Here is a 14,947-nt window from a genome sequence, read left to right as displayed (position 1 = left end):
TCCATTTAGTGGTCTTGCTCGGCTTAGCTTAACAAAAACGAACCGGAAAATAGCCTATAACCTTCACGCGAGTGCAAGCAATAAGTTGACAAAGTTTCATAGCAATCGGATGAGCGGTTTGGCCAGGCATAAAGTTCGAACAAACACAAACAAACAAATATTCATTTTTATATACAGGGTGTCCCAGAATTTATGCTTTAATTGATTTTCTCGGAGCCTGTTCGAAATTTCGAAAAACAAAAAAATCCGTAACTTTTTCATTTTAGTTTGTTCCTTATTATGAGTGGGAGTGCTTTAATTTTAATAAAATTTTAATTTTTTTTTTTATAATTTTTATTACCCTATATCAGGTTGAATACACAGCTTAAAAAAAAAAAAAATAAATAAAATATTTTTTAATTGCAAGTGAAAACAGGTCAAGTCGCGCGACAAATGTTGCAAGTGAAAAGAAAACAGGTCACGTCGCGCGAGTTATATGGGAACAAGCTGGGTCCGTTCCTCCGGGAACTACGTTAAATTTGAAGTATAATCGACTACTCACTCGAATTTTTGCGATTCGCGAGATCTAACAAAAAGTTAATATAGGTACCCACTTTGTTTGTTTATATGTTTTTTGTATGTATGTATGTTTGTTTGTTTGTTTGTTTGTCTTTTTATTTGTTTGTTCGTATTGTTTGTGTCAAACTAGGTAGATGTCCGTTCCTCCAGTCTGTGATACAAATCTTCTATTAATATAGGTAGGTAGATAGAAATATCTTAGATTCAACAAGAAGTTAATATACCTACTTATGTTTGTATTTTTGTTTGTTTGTCTGTCTGTTTGTTTATATGAATCGCTGAGTGTAAAAAGGGGTTTAATCACATATTATTTTTGTATGTCTTTTTGTTTGTTTGTTCGTATTGTTTGTGTCAAACTAGGTAGGTAGATAGAAATATCTTAGATCTAACAAGAAGTTAATATACCTACTTATTTTTGTATTTTTGTTTGTTTGTCTGTCTGTTTGTTATATGAAATTATGAATCGCTGAGTGTAAAAAGGGGATTAGTCACATACTTTCGAATTTCACTTTTTTACAGTTTTAGATTAGACGGTTCGTTTGATGTAAAAATGGGAGCTGTCCGAAAACCTAACTTGTTAATTTTGGCTAAAAAAATGACCAGGAAAAGTATTGCAACCGATTTGACTAAAAATTGTTCAAAAATAACAAAGAAAAACATGTAGCTAACTTGTTAATTTTGGCTAAAAAAATGACCAGGAAAAGTATTGCAACCGATTTGACTAAAAATTGTTCAAAAATAACAAAGAAAAAACATGTAGGTACCTATAACTAAGCTGTCCGAAAACCTAACTTGTTAATTTTGGCTAAAAAAATGACCAGGAAAAGTATTGCAACCGATTTGACTAAAAATTGTTCAAAATAACAGAGAAAAAACATGTATAACTACCTATTTTTCTTGAAATTGCAGCCATTGCGTCCTCGAGAATGTACATTTATTTGATTTGTTTTAGTTCATTAGTTTCCATACAGAACAGTTTTTTGTCTCTCCTGAAAAATTATCCCCTTTTTACAATCAGCGATTCATATGTTTGTTCGTTCGTTTGTAGGTATGTTTTTGTTTGTTTCGTTTGATACCTATTCCAATCCAGTATAACTTCACATCATATTTGTTTCATCTTGAAACAACCCTTTTTACAATCAGCGATTCATATGTTTGTTCGTTCGTTTGTATGTTTTTGTTTGTTTCGTTTGATATTCCAATCCAGTATAACTTATCATATTTGTTTCATCTTGAAACAAATATTGAATTGAATATTAATACCTATAGTTACCTGTCTTAGGTACCTTACATCAAATCACACGGACATAAAAATCTGTCGGTAGTTAGGCGTTGTAGGTATTGATCTCTGAGAAAAATTATCACACGTGTGACTAAATTGATACACGAGTTTCACGAGTAGGTACCTACCAGAATTGATACCTACACACATTGACACCTCACCTACCATACCTACCTACATACCATAAAGTAATAATCATAAAGAGTACCTACTTATTTAGGTGATGATGATGATGATGATGATGATGATTATGATTATTTTTATAGGTAGGTATCTTATAAGATACTCGCACATTCCTGCCTAAATACCTCCCTCTGTACGTAATTCAAACACTCTTCTCCTTTTTTATTCCCTTTTTACAATCAGCGATTCATATGTTTGTTCGTTCGTTTGTATGTTTTTGTTTGTTTCGTTTGATATTCCAATCCAGTATAACTTCACATCATATTTGTTTCATCTTGAAACAAAATATATTGAATTGAATATTAATACCTATAGGTACCTGTCTTAGGTACCTTACATCAAATCACATCACGGACATAAAAATCTGTCGGTAGTAGGCGTTGTAGGTATTGATCTCTGAGAAAAATTATCACACGTGTGACTAAATTGATACACGAGCTTCACGAGTAGGTACCTACCTGAATTGATACCTACACACATTGACATCTATCATACCTACCTACATACCAAAAATAATAATCATAAAGAGTACCTACTTATTTAGGTGATGATGATTGATGATGATTATTTAGGTAGGTACCAAAAATTATCACACGTGTGACTAAATTGATACACGAGCTTCACGAGTAGGTACCTACCTGAATTGATACCTACACACATTGACATCTACCACCTACCTACATACCATAAAATAATAATCATATAAAGAGTATGTACTTATTAGGTGATGAATGATGATTATTTAGGTAGTTATCTTATAAGATACTCGCACATTCCTGCCTAAATACCTCCCTCTGTACGTAATTCAAACACTCTTCTTCCTTTTCTTCTTCTTCTTCCTCCCCCCTCCTCCACCTTCTTTGTCCTCGCTCTTTTTTCAATTATTTCTCTTTTTGTTCTTTCTTCTTCTTCTTCTTCTTTTTACTATCAGTACCTATCACCTTGAACTTGAAGTAATGCCACGTTTTAACTCAGCAGTAGGAAGGTACATCTTAAATTAGGAAAGAAGCAGAAAGAAAAAATTTCAAAAAAGAAGAAGAAGACATCGTGAGAAGATAATAAAAGAAGATATTCATTGGCAATGGCAAAGTGCAATTTTTTCAAAAAAAAAAAAAAAAAAAAAAAAAAAAAAAAAAAAAAAAAAAAACAGCAATTCAGCACGGATCAATAATTTTACTATCAGTACCTATCACCTTGAACTTGAAGTAATGCCATGTTTTAACTCAGCAATAGGAAGGTACACATTAAATTAGGGAAGAAGCAGAGAGAAAAAAAAATCAAAGAAGAAGAAGACATCGTGAGAAGATAAAAAAGAAGATATTCATTGGAAATGGCAAAGTGCAAGGGCAGAAGTTCATAAGCTTCCTGGATCAATCCACTGGTTCGACTCCCATCATGTACGTCATTATAAATTAATGTGTGAGAATTACGTCATGCGTCATTAACCCCAACTGTAGTACACAGATAGATAGAAGTTATTAATTTTTGCTTTTCAAATGACTTGGTTCATTTCAATAATCTCCCATAGTTATTACTACCTATTACCTAACCTACCTACCCACTCCAGGTAGGTACCTAACCATTATAAAGTTCTTCAATCTCACGAATACCAAAGCTGACGCAGATACGAAGAAGAAGAAGAAGAAGAAAAAGAAGAAGAAGAAGAAGAAGAAGAAGAAGAAGAAGAAGAAGAAGAAAAAGACAGCCCAACTGTAGTACACAGATAGATAGAAGTTATTAATTTTTGCTTTTCAAATGACTTGGTTCATTTCAATAATCTCCCATAGTTATTATTACCTAGTACCTACCTAACCTACCTACCCACTCCAGGTACCTAACCAATATAAAGTTCTTCAATCTCACGAATACCAAAGCTGACGCAGATACGAAGAAGAAGAAGAAGAAGAAGAAGAAGAAGAAGAAGAAGACATGAGTTGTTGCATTGCTATGAAATAAAAACAGCGGTGAAACACTCGTCTTTTTTTTTAAGACGAAGGAGGAGAAGAGGAGGAGGAGAAGGAAGAAGAAGAATTGAAATGAACATTATTCCATTTATTTTTTTAAGGATTTACTAGCAAACGCTTTATAACTTTATATCGATAATCCAATGCTTCTTGCTAACATTGATATTCTATCTCTTCATATCTTCATACATATTAATAATTACCGGTTCCCTAGGTATATCAAATGAACTAATTATTATGGAAGTGCATTGCATATCTAATGGAGCAGTTGCAAATGGGTAAAAATTGTAAATACCTAAATGGTCGATTCCTATATGTAAAAAGTTGGGAAAAATCCAAATCCGAGGTCAACATTCCGAAAAAATAACTGTAAAAAGTCGAAAATTCAATTTTTATTTTCCATTCTAATGAAAGAGTTCAAAGATGTGTGACGTCAGACTTTACGCAGTAGTTTTTTTCGTCCGCTAGGTAGCGCCAGTATGCAAGCACACTTGCGAAGGTGCAGAAAGAAATGCGCAGAAACGTATGCGCACAAACAGATTAATGTGTTACCTGCGAGGGAGCTTTGCTCGGGACATTTGATGTGATGTCATCGTGTACCTCAAAATCTCAAATAAATGAGGATGAAATTCCATACCTCGGCTGGGATCGAACCCACGCCCTCCTGTTTACCAGGCGAGCGTCTTGACACTCTTGACCACTACGCTACCGAGGCAGGTTTTTTAGTATTCTGTCTTCCTTTCTCTTTGCTTTAATAACGATAAGAACTTAGCAGTTAGAGTTCAATTTATCAAACCTCTTTTTTCGTTTCCAAAGAATATCGATGAGAAAAGCAGGAAAAAAATCAATCTTGAAAATGAGGAAAAATTCGAGGCATACCTATATTGTTGTTAGTTTTCTATCAACACAATCACCTACAAACCTAATCAATACATTCAATACGCCTACAATTGGAACATGACAGATCAATCAAAATTTTGGCAAATCGATCAATTGGATACCAACATTACCAACAAACAATATTATTGTAAAAAAAAGAGATGTAGCAAATATTATATCAAAGGCATACCTATTGTTGTTAGTTTTCTATCAACACAATCACCTACAAACCTAATCAATACATTCAATACGCCTACAATTGGAACATGACAGGTCAATCAAAATTTTGGCAAATCGATCAATTGGATAGGTACCAACAAACAATATTATTGCAAAAAAAAAGAGATGTAAGTAGCAAATATATCAAAGTAATAAGGAACAAGCTGGGTCCGTCCCTCCGGCGACCAGTGGCGGCATTACCAGTGAGTGTAAAAAGATTATTGAAAGACGGAATAAATTTAACCAAATATTCAATTGCTAGGTGCCTAATTATTTTAATTTTCCTCGCAAGAACCTCGAAATAGACGAAAATTTATATCGGCCACCCTTCCGAATACTAACCACAACGTTGCTTAGCTCTAGTGTTCTGTCAGGAACTCGTGCCCTGGTCTTCACTCAGAATATTCCAGATTCCCCAATTAAAAAAAAAAAAAAAAAAAAAAAAAAAATAAGACTGAAACACCATCAGAAGAAATCAAAGAACAGAGGGAGAAGAAGAATGATAAGAAAGGGAAGAAAAAGGTGGAGAAAGAGGAAGAGGAGGAGAAGAAGAAGAAGAAGAAAAAGAGGAAGGAGAAGAAGAAAAAGAGGAAGAAGAGGAAGAAGAAGAAGAAGAAAAAGAAATAAGAAGAGAATAATTTCCTAGAAATTTTCGGAACAAAGCTATAGATAGGTATCTACCTATACCTACATTAATAAAATTGATTCTGAGCCAATGTTCATCAGAAATTCATCAAGTTTTGTTGACATCATACGTACGTAGGTAAGCCTAAAAATCCCATATACTTCCTATTTACCTACCCATGTATACTGTATGTTATTGCCTAGGCATTATGTATTTCGGTACGTAGGCAGGTATTTAGTAAGATGACACCAGGAAACCTATTAATTATTATCTTGACGATAATAAATTCTCAGAAAATAAAAGACATTAATTAGAAACGACTATTAATTTACCAGTATTGTTTGTAATGGGGGTTTTCTGGTACCATTCCTAAGAACTTAACTCAGTCATGTTGGTGGGACTTTTCAGCCTTCGTCGAAATAAGGCGTTGTATTAAATAAACAGGAAAATAAATAAATAGGTGTTGTCACCCCGGAAAATACCAATCAAATACAAAGTAGTATAATAGACAAGGTACATCTATTTACGAGGTACCTACATACCTACATGAGAAGATTTATCCTAAAAATCCTCAGAATATCTTTCCATCAACCAATATTCTTTCATGTGCATATCAATGATGAATGACTTGTCTTTACATCTATTTATCAAAACATGTAGAAAAAAAAATAATAAAATAGGCCGCGGGTTCGATTCCCGCCCGGGACGGATTTTATCCTGAATTGATAATGTTCGTTCTCGGAACGGCTGGTTCTCCAATGCGTCTTTCTTCTCTCTTCCATTAGTCAATAATTGATTAATTGATGGATTCATTAATCAATAATTTATTGAATTTTCCTATGATGTACCGACAGTTCGACACTCATATAGTCGAGATATTTTTCCCTGATGATGATTCAGCATTAATCTGAGGATACCTACTTCAATTACAGCCTTCTTCTTGGTCCGTTAGACTTGTTGGACCATCAATCATTTCCTTGTGACACACTTTGAGGGTACCTAATATATACAATCGCAAAACTAACGATTCTTCTGCAAACGCTAGGCCGCGGGTTCAATTTCCGCCCGGGGCGAATTTTATCCTGAACGGTTAGTGTTTGTTCCCGGAACGGTTGGCTTTCTCCTATCTTGTCTTCCTTCTGTCTTCGATTTCAGGACAATAAGACCACAGCAGTTACTACGAGTACATGTTACAGTTCCACGCTAAATATTACCTATCCTATAATTTTCTATTCAGCATTAATCTGAGGATACCTACTTCAATTACAGCCTTCTTCTTGGTCCGTTAGACTTGTTGGACCATCAATCATTTCCTTGTGAGACACTTTGAGGGTAGGTACCTAGATACAATTATTGTAAAACTAACGATTCTTCTGCAAACGCTAGGCCGCGGATTTTATCCTGGCCGCGGATTCGATTTCCGCCCGGGGCGAATTTTATCCTGAACGGTTAATGTTTGTTCCCGGAACGGCTGGCTTTCTCCTATCTTGTCTTCCTTCTGTCTTCGATTTCAGGACGATAAGACCACAGCAGTTACTACGAGTACATGTTACAGTTCCACGCTAAATATTACCGTATAATTTTCTCACAGTGGACATTGGACAATAGGTATTCTGGTATTCAGCCAGCAGTAGATCCCTTGGGTGTTACCTAAATCATTTCCTTGTGACACACTTTGAGGGTACCTAATATATACAATCGCAAAACTAACGATTCTTCTGCAAACGCTAGGCCGCGGGTTCGATTTCCGCCCGGGGCGGATTTTATCCTGAATGGTTAATATTTGTTCCCGGAACGGCTGGCTTTCTCCTATCTTGTCTTCCCTCTGTCTTCGATTTCGGGACAATAAGACCACAGCAGTACTACGAGTATACATGTTACAGTTCCGCGCTAAATATTACCGTATAATTTTCTCACAGTGGACATTGGACAATAGGTATTCTGGTATTCAGCCAGCAGTAGATCCCTTGGCTGTTACCTAGGTATAGGAAACCAGGAATGTTACAAGTCACATGCTAGCCACTAACCATAGAACCAAGAAAACGACCTCAAAAAACTCCACTAGGTCCTCGGGGAAAAGAACTGCCTTTCTAATTTCGACAACTTTGCCATGACCTCAGAACTCTGAACTGTGAGACCAGTAGGGAACCACGTGTCGGGATGGTCTACGTGCCAAATCCCTCGTCCCATCTTCACGTGGATTTAGAAATTGAACTCTCTCAATAACTGGAATCTCTAGTTTCTAGTAATGCACCTAAAACTTTATTGTCAACCTAGATAGGTGTCCTAATAAAGTCTCTGATACAAGGTGTCCAACTGTCCACTCCTCCAGTCTGTGATACAAATAATCTTCTAAAAAATAGGTAGTTAAAGAATAACCTAGATCTAACAAGAAAATTATATACCCACTTTGTTTGTTTACATGTTTTTTGTATGTATGTTTGTTTCTTCACGTGGATTTAGAAATTGAACTCTCTCAATAACTGGAATCTCTAGTTTCTAGTAATGCACCTAAAACTTTATTGTCAACCTAGGTAGATATAGGTGTCCTAAAGTCTCTGATACAAGGTGTCCAACTGTCCACTCCTCCAGTCTGTGATACAAATAATCTTCTAAAAAATAGTTAAAGAATAACCTAGATCTAACAAGAAGTTTATATACCCACTTTGTTTGTTTACATGTTTTTTGTATTTTTGTACCTAATAAAGTCTCTGATACAAGGTGTCCAACTGTCCACTCCTCCAGTCTGTGATACAAATAATCTTCTAAAAAATAGTTAAAGAATATCCTAGATCTAACAAAAAGTTAATATAGGTACCCACTTTGTTTGTTTATATGTTTTTTGTATGTATGTATGTTTGTTTGTTTGCTAGCGCTTACAAGGCAGACGCGCTACCAACCAGCTAAGTAGCCACCTTAAGATACACACAAAATGTTATTTAAATAAATAAATAAACAATCAAAAAAAAAAAATCAAATCAAAAACCTCTGTTCAACCGTAGGTACCCTGTAATCTGTAACGCCACTAACATACCTACAACACACACACATACATACCTACAACACACATACATACATACCTACAACACACACACATATTTATTACGCTCGTAGCACAAGACAAGAATCCAATGTGAAAGGAAAGAAATTCCGGAGGAAGAGCGGGAAGCCATTTCTCTCAAGTCCAGATCCGAACTCATCTTCCACTTCGAGTACCACTTTTTTCTAAGCCTTCACTTGTCGCATCGTGGTCGCTCGATAAACACGCGGGTTGCTCCGAAAAGAAAAAAAATCCAAGATCTCGACAAAAAAAATCGTTCACAAAAAAATAACTTGGAAAAAAAAAATCGTTAAAAACTTTAGTTCAAAAAAAACTTTAGTTCGATTTTTTTTTTTTTTTGAAAAAAGCCGCCAAAGTTCCGTCGTCGCCATGAATCTGTCGTTCTTGTCTGTCCTTTTCGCCGTTCTGGCCCTCGCGCTTGCCGCCAACGAAAGCGAAAACGAAACGTTCGCCAACGCGCCAAGTAAAACGGAAATCGCGCTGCTGACCAAACTCAACGCAAAGTGCAGCCGGAAACACGAAACCTCCTGCATGATGCTCAAGTTGGTCGCTTACATGAACCGTCTGATGAAAAAGTCCTCCATCCAAGTGGCCGATAGCGTGGAGATTGTCGAAACGGGAAACACGAAACCTCCTGCATGATGCTCAAGTTGGTCGCTTACATGAACCGCCTGATGAAAAAGTCCTCCATCCAAGTGGCCGATAGTGTGGAGATTGTCGAAACCTTTGGCTAGCTTTAAAACCTTCCCACACACAGGTTCAGCTCTAGTACACAGGTCTGGAGTACAGGTCACAGTCGCTTTGCAGAGATTAGTGTCCCCTGCGGCTAAACCTATAATAGCACGACTTAGCTGTGTTTAAAGTTTTTGAACAGTGAAAACAATCCATTATTTATGTATTGCATAGAATTTATGTATCCTAGAAATCCTTTTACACCTACGCCAACCAGCCAACTTGTGTGGGGAAACACGAAACCTCCTGCATGATGCTCAAGTTGGTCGCTTACATGAACCGCCTGATGAAAAAGTCCTCCATCCAAGTGGCCGATAGCGTGGAGATTGTCGAAACAATTTCAGAAAAACGGCCGGAGGAGGCCGAACCAGATTTCGATGAATCAGCGCGATCCTTGGAGGCCGCTGACGAGGAGACTCTAATTGGCCAGGTGGCCTCCCAGAAGTTGAGCAACTTCGTCAAGTCCAGAAGCTTGGTGTGGAATGTGCTACCTGGTGTGGATGTGGTTGTGGGAAACCTGTAGAAACTTTCACACTTTAAATTTCGAATCTTTAAAATAAATAGCATGGATTTATTTTCATTTTTTCTTTACCTATCTACATATAGTTACATATTTAAATATTTAGTTTTTATTTGTTTACCAATCTCATGGGATTTACACTTGTGAAGAATTTATCTAGTACCTACATACTTAGATGTATAAAAATTTACAATTTTACACATAAATTTTCAAAGTTCAATTTCACTTTGAAAGTTTGTGATAAGTAGGTAGGTAGCTATGTAATATACTTACTTTAGTACCAAAGGTATGGTGGATACAGGATCCATAAATAGCTATAGCTTTCGTTGAAGCTAAAGTTTCTATTTTGGATGTGGTTGTGGACAGCGAGCTCAACCTGGGACTCAACTTCCCTGACGCCCAGACTGGTAAGCCACATAAATAAGAACCTTTAAAGAGTGTTTTTTTTTCCTTTCTTGGAGAGGTTTTACAGGGGGAACTGTAAGAACGGAGGTCTTATCGTCCCAAAAATCAGGAACAGGTAGAAGAAAGCCAGGCATTCCGAGAATGGAACTTTATCTATTTAGGATGGAATTTACTCTTTTTTTAGAGGTTTGATAGAGGGAACTGTAATTGCTAAGGTCTTATTGTCCCAAAATGGAAGAGAGAAGAAAGACAGGATAGGAGAAAACCAGCCGTTGCGAGAATAAACCTTATATACTTCAGGATAAAATCCACCCCGGGCGGGAATCGAACCCGCGACCTAGCGCTTACAAGGCAGACACTCTGCCCGCCGAGCTAACTAGGCTGACTGGGTAAAAGCTGAGTTTATAAATTAGCATTACAATTGAGGAGCTGGGTGCAAAAAGGGCAATAAATGAAAATCATCAAACTGTAAATAACTTTAAAGTTTTCAATTTTTCATCAAAATCCTTGAAAAGTATGTCTACAAAAAACGCTGTAACTCATCGAAAAAAAAGTTATCACTGCAGTTCAAACGCTGGAATATAGAGCGCACCACGTTCTATTCAAAAAACCGTTTTACGCAAAAAGGGCAAAAAATCCATGTTTCCCTTTTTGCACACAGCTCCTCAATTTAGTGACCTTAACCTCGGTGGCTTAGTTAAAGCGCACGTCTGGTAAGCAGGAGGGCGCGGGTTCGATCCCAGGCAAGGTGAGGAATTCAGAGAAACGTTATTTTCAAAGCTCAGGTACCTACCGAGTATTACCCAAGTGATTATGTAGATACAATTTGTAATGAGTTATTTAATTTTACTAAGATGTTTATCATCTCTCTTAAAGAAATGGCATAACTCTTTAAGTATTTTCTCTCAAAGTAATGGCATAACAAATTTTATTGATCTTGCTTGAATAACTTGTCATTCTGTGAGACTTTCACTGAAACAAATTTAAACATAATTTTATTAGTATACTTACTGTTTCATAGCAATCGGATGAGCGGTTTGGCCAGGCATAAAGTTCGAACAAACACAAACAAACAAATATTCATTTTTATATATTAGATAATTTTGTGCATAGTCCAATAGTCCATACATCTACTTATACTGCTTATAGAAAGAAAGATACTAAATGGACAGCCCTACTCGTATGTCTTGAAAAGTGTCAGTATTACCTAATGTTTCGAGCTTCACCAGTATCAATTTTACTCTCTGTTAATAGTAAGGTCACCTCGATATTTTATTTCTTCACTCCTTTGCCATTTGCTTTGTTGACAATGTTGACACCTCCTTAACATCTTCTGAATAGTGTGAACCCTTCTGACATTTATTCTAACGTCTATAGACGTTAGGGGCTATGACCAATGGGCTCAATGGGCTATGACCAAATTCCTCTTTGCCTTTTGCCTGGACGACTATTCTATTCCTTATCTATAGACGTTAGGGGCTATGACCAATGGGCTCAATGGGCTATGACCAAATTCCTCTTTGCCTTTTGCCTGGACGACTATTCTATTCTATTCTATTCCTTGGATTTCGTAGATCAAACTACTTGCAAATTCCAATAAATAAAATCTCTGAAAATTTCCAATCTATCACTTTGTAATACTTTGTATGCTTGTATGGATCTCTTCAGGATTTCCTTCCTTGAGATGTTTACATTGTTTTAGTTGTTTACTTCCTTCTCATCCTCCTTCTATCATCATTCACTTCTCTCTTCTGCTTCATATCCTCTTTCTTTTCCTCCTCCTCCTCCTCCTCCTCCTCTTTCCTCTATCTTCATTTGCTTCTCTCTTCTAATCCATAACCTCTTTCTTTTCCTCCTCCTCCTCCTCCTCCTCCTAAAATCATTCTCTTACTCCTCTCTTCCACAACCTCTTTTCTCTTTGTTGTTCTCTCGGTCGTTCGTCTTTGACTTCTGTTGTGTTCCTCCTCTTCATTTATATTGAGAGCACAGGCGACGACTCTCTTGTTTTCTTCGAGCAATGCCTTTGTCGTGTAGACTTGCACTGGATTTGTCAACACCTATAGATCAAAGATGCTTTTGTTTTCTCAGGCATGGATTCATATTGAACTGTAATCCAAATTTATTTTGGCATGCCACATCATCTTTTTAGGATTTATGAAAAAGAGAGAGGGGATGGGCATAAAGTGAGGCAGGTTAAGTGATTAACACCCATATTTATGAACAAAATGCTGGCTCTTAAGTTCGTGCTAAGCATAGTCTCAAGGCATTTGATTGGTCAATTTTGACTTGAGACTGATCTAAGAACGATCATTATTGTTCATAAATACGAGTCTAAGTCCATATTCGGGGAGACTATGGTTCAAAGGTTGGTAAGATCAAGTAAATTCTATCGATTTTATCGCTCGTTTTTACAGTCCTTATCCTATAGGAAGGAAAGTAATGCATTTTATTATTCTTTGAAGTTTGAATTTGGTAATAATTCTTTGAAGTTCTGCAAAATATATCTGCCTTTTTGGTTCTCCTTATCAAGTTGACCCACAGAACTTATATATAATGACTGCTGAAACCCTCCAAGACATTTTATTATTATTTATTTATTTACGGTAACTGTCTAAAAGCCTCAAGAGTCATTTTACCATTTCAGTTCAACAATTACTAGTTTGCTAAGGCCGGGCCTACTGCAAGGATCTTGACATCAAAGCTCGCATTTCTCAAAATGGTGTGGCGTGTATTATACGAGCTCTGAACTTACAATACATTTACGATATTGTCGGCTTAATTGTGCGTGAAATTCTCCCTCGTCTTTCCCTTTCCTTAATCTTCTCTCCCTCCCTTTCTTCTCTGCCTCTTCATTTCCACTCATTTTTATCAGTCGTTATCTTTTCCGTCTTTTCCTCCGGCCTCTCCTTCATTTCTGTTCTTCACCTTCTCTTCTCATTTTTAGCCCGTCCTTTCTTTATTATTACGATAGTAATAAAAAGGTATAAGGGACGGGCTATTGTATTCGCTTCGGTAAGAGCCCGTTCTCCCTTTATTCCCAATATAATGTTTAAGTCACCCATCCATTTATTGGCCTTTCTCGGCGTAGCTTAACACAGGTGACACTAAAACCGGTTTTAAATTATCGACTGAAGTGTTATCTAAAACTTTCTCGCTTTGAGTCAATAGGTCGTCGCGACAAATTTCAAGATCAGAGCTCATTTGTGTGAGAAAATATGAAAAAATACCCCAAAAACCAGTTTTTTTGGTTTTTTGGCTTTATGGTTTTCGGGAAAAAATTTGCACCACCACTTTCGTGTTCCTGGTAAAAAGACCTTTAATTTGATATATAGGTCGACTAGGTTTTGATAAGTTCTTCTATGGGGTCAGACACACAGACGACACCGAAGCGAATACAATAGCCCGTCCACTATACTTTTTTTTATTACTATCGTAATATTAAAGGATAGGAAGGACGGGCTTAACACGGATAAAGAAATGAGAACAATAGAACGATTTAAAAAAGAGAGAGGGAGAGAAAGAGGATAGAGAAAGTACGAAAGCCACTATACCTTTTTTTATTACTATCGTAATAATAAAGGATAGGAAGGACGGGCTAAAAAGCGAAAAGGAGGAGGAGAGGGAGAGAGAGAAAAAGAGCCAGGAAGATGACTTAACACGGATAAAGAAATGAGAACAATAGAACGATTTAAAAGAGAGAGAGGGAGAGAAAGAAGATAGAGAAAGTACGAAAAAGAGTGATGATTTTAAATCATTACATGAAAGTAAAATCAAATCAAGAATGATAATAAACTGAATATTAAACAAATTAGGTAGGTACATGGGTACTGATTTTCCCGAATCACGATCGAATAAACTACGGGCTAAAAAATTCCCGGAGGGACGGGCCCAGCTTGTTCCTTTTCTTCCTCCTTTCTTCTTCCTGGTCCTTCCTTCTTATCTTCTCTCCAGTTCCTTTTTCCTCCTCCTCCTCATCTGTGTTATAATTTCATTTCTCCTTCCCCTTCTTCAGTCAGTTCCGTATAATTCTCACTACGCCCTCATCTTGGCATTAATTTCGTGTAATTATTTTATTTTTGTTGTACATCCTTAATTTCTCGGATGTTCATTGTCCAAGAGCTTTTGTTAATGATAATTGAATTAAAGAACAACGGCGCGGCGCCTCTGCCTTGATTTGGGAAAGATTATTATGTTTTTATTAAACGTACCTATACCGGGATCCAGGAATGTCAGTATCCCAGTGAAGCATAGACTATACTCTTTCACAGTGCAAGGTGTAACTTACAGAAAAACAAAGAACTTTCTGATCAATTTCCAAAAGAACACCAGAAATCAATGGATGAAATGGATCAAACGGTAGGGCTGGAAAATTAAACAGTGGATGCTGCTGGGTTGCAGGAAAAAGTATTTGCCTCTATCTGAAGTGCCATGCTATCTCTATACCTGTCCTTGGCTAAGATTAGTCTCATAAAACTGTCCTCGACTAAAATTTTCCACTTCAGACGAACTTTACTACATA

General features: G+C 36.7%; 1 protein-coding gene across 1 annotated transcript in view; it reads left to right on the top strand.

Annotated features, from left to right (window-relative positions):
* Positions 1-9,109: 9,109 nt before the first annotated feature.
* Positions 9,110-14,947, top strand: part of LOC103505441 — a 60,390-nt gene continuing 54,552 nt past the window's right edge. Inside the window, exons 1-3 of the mRNA XM_008469771.2 lie at positions 9,110-9,407; positions 9,694-10,008; positions 10,379-10,430. Of these exons, the coding sequence (XP_008467993.2) occupies positions 9,141-9,407; positions 9,694-10,008; positions 10,379-10,430 (634 nt within the window). The 5' untranslated portion in view covers positions 9,110-9,140. The remainder of the gene's footprint in view (positions 9,408-9,693; positions 10,009-10,378; positions 10,431-14,947) is intronic.

The sequence above is a fragment of the Diaphorina citri genome, unplaced genomic scaffold (assembly GCF_000475195.1).
Source record: "Diaphorina citri unplaced genomic scaffold, Diaci psyllid genome assembly version 1.1 scaffold174, whole genome shotgun sequence".
NCBI lineage: Eukaryota > Metazoa > Arthropoda > Insecta > Hemiptera > Psyllidae > Diaphorina > Diaphorina citri.
Note: the sequence above shows the minus strand (reverse complement) of the source record. Positions and strands in the feature narration are given on the sequence as shown.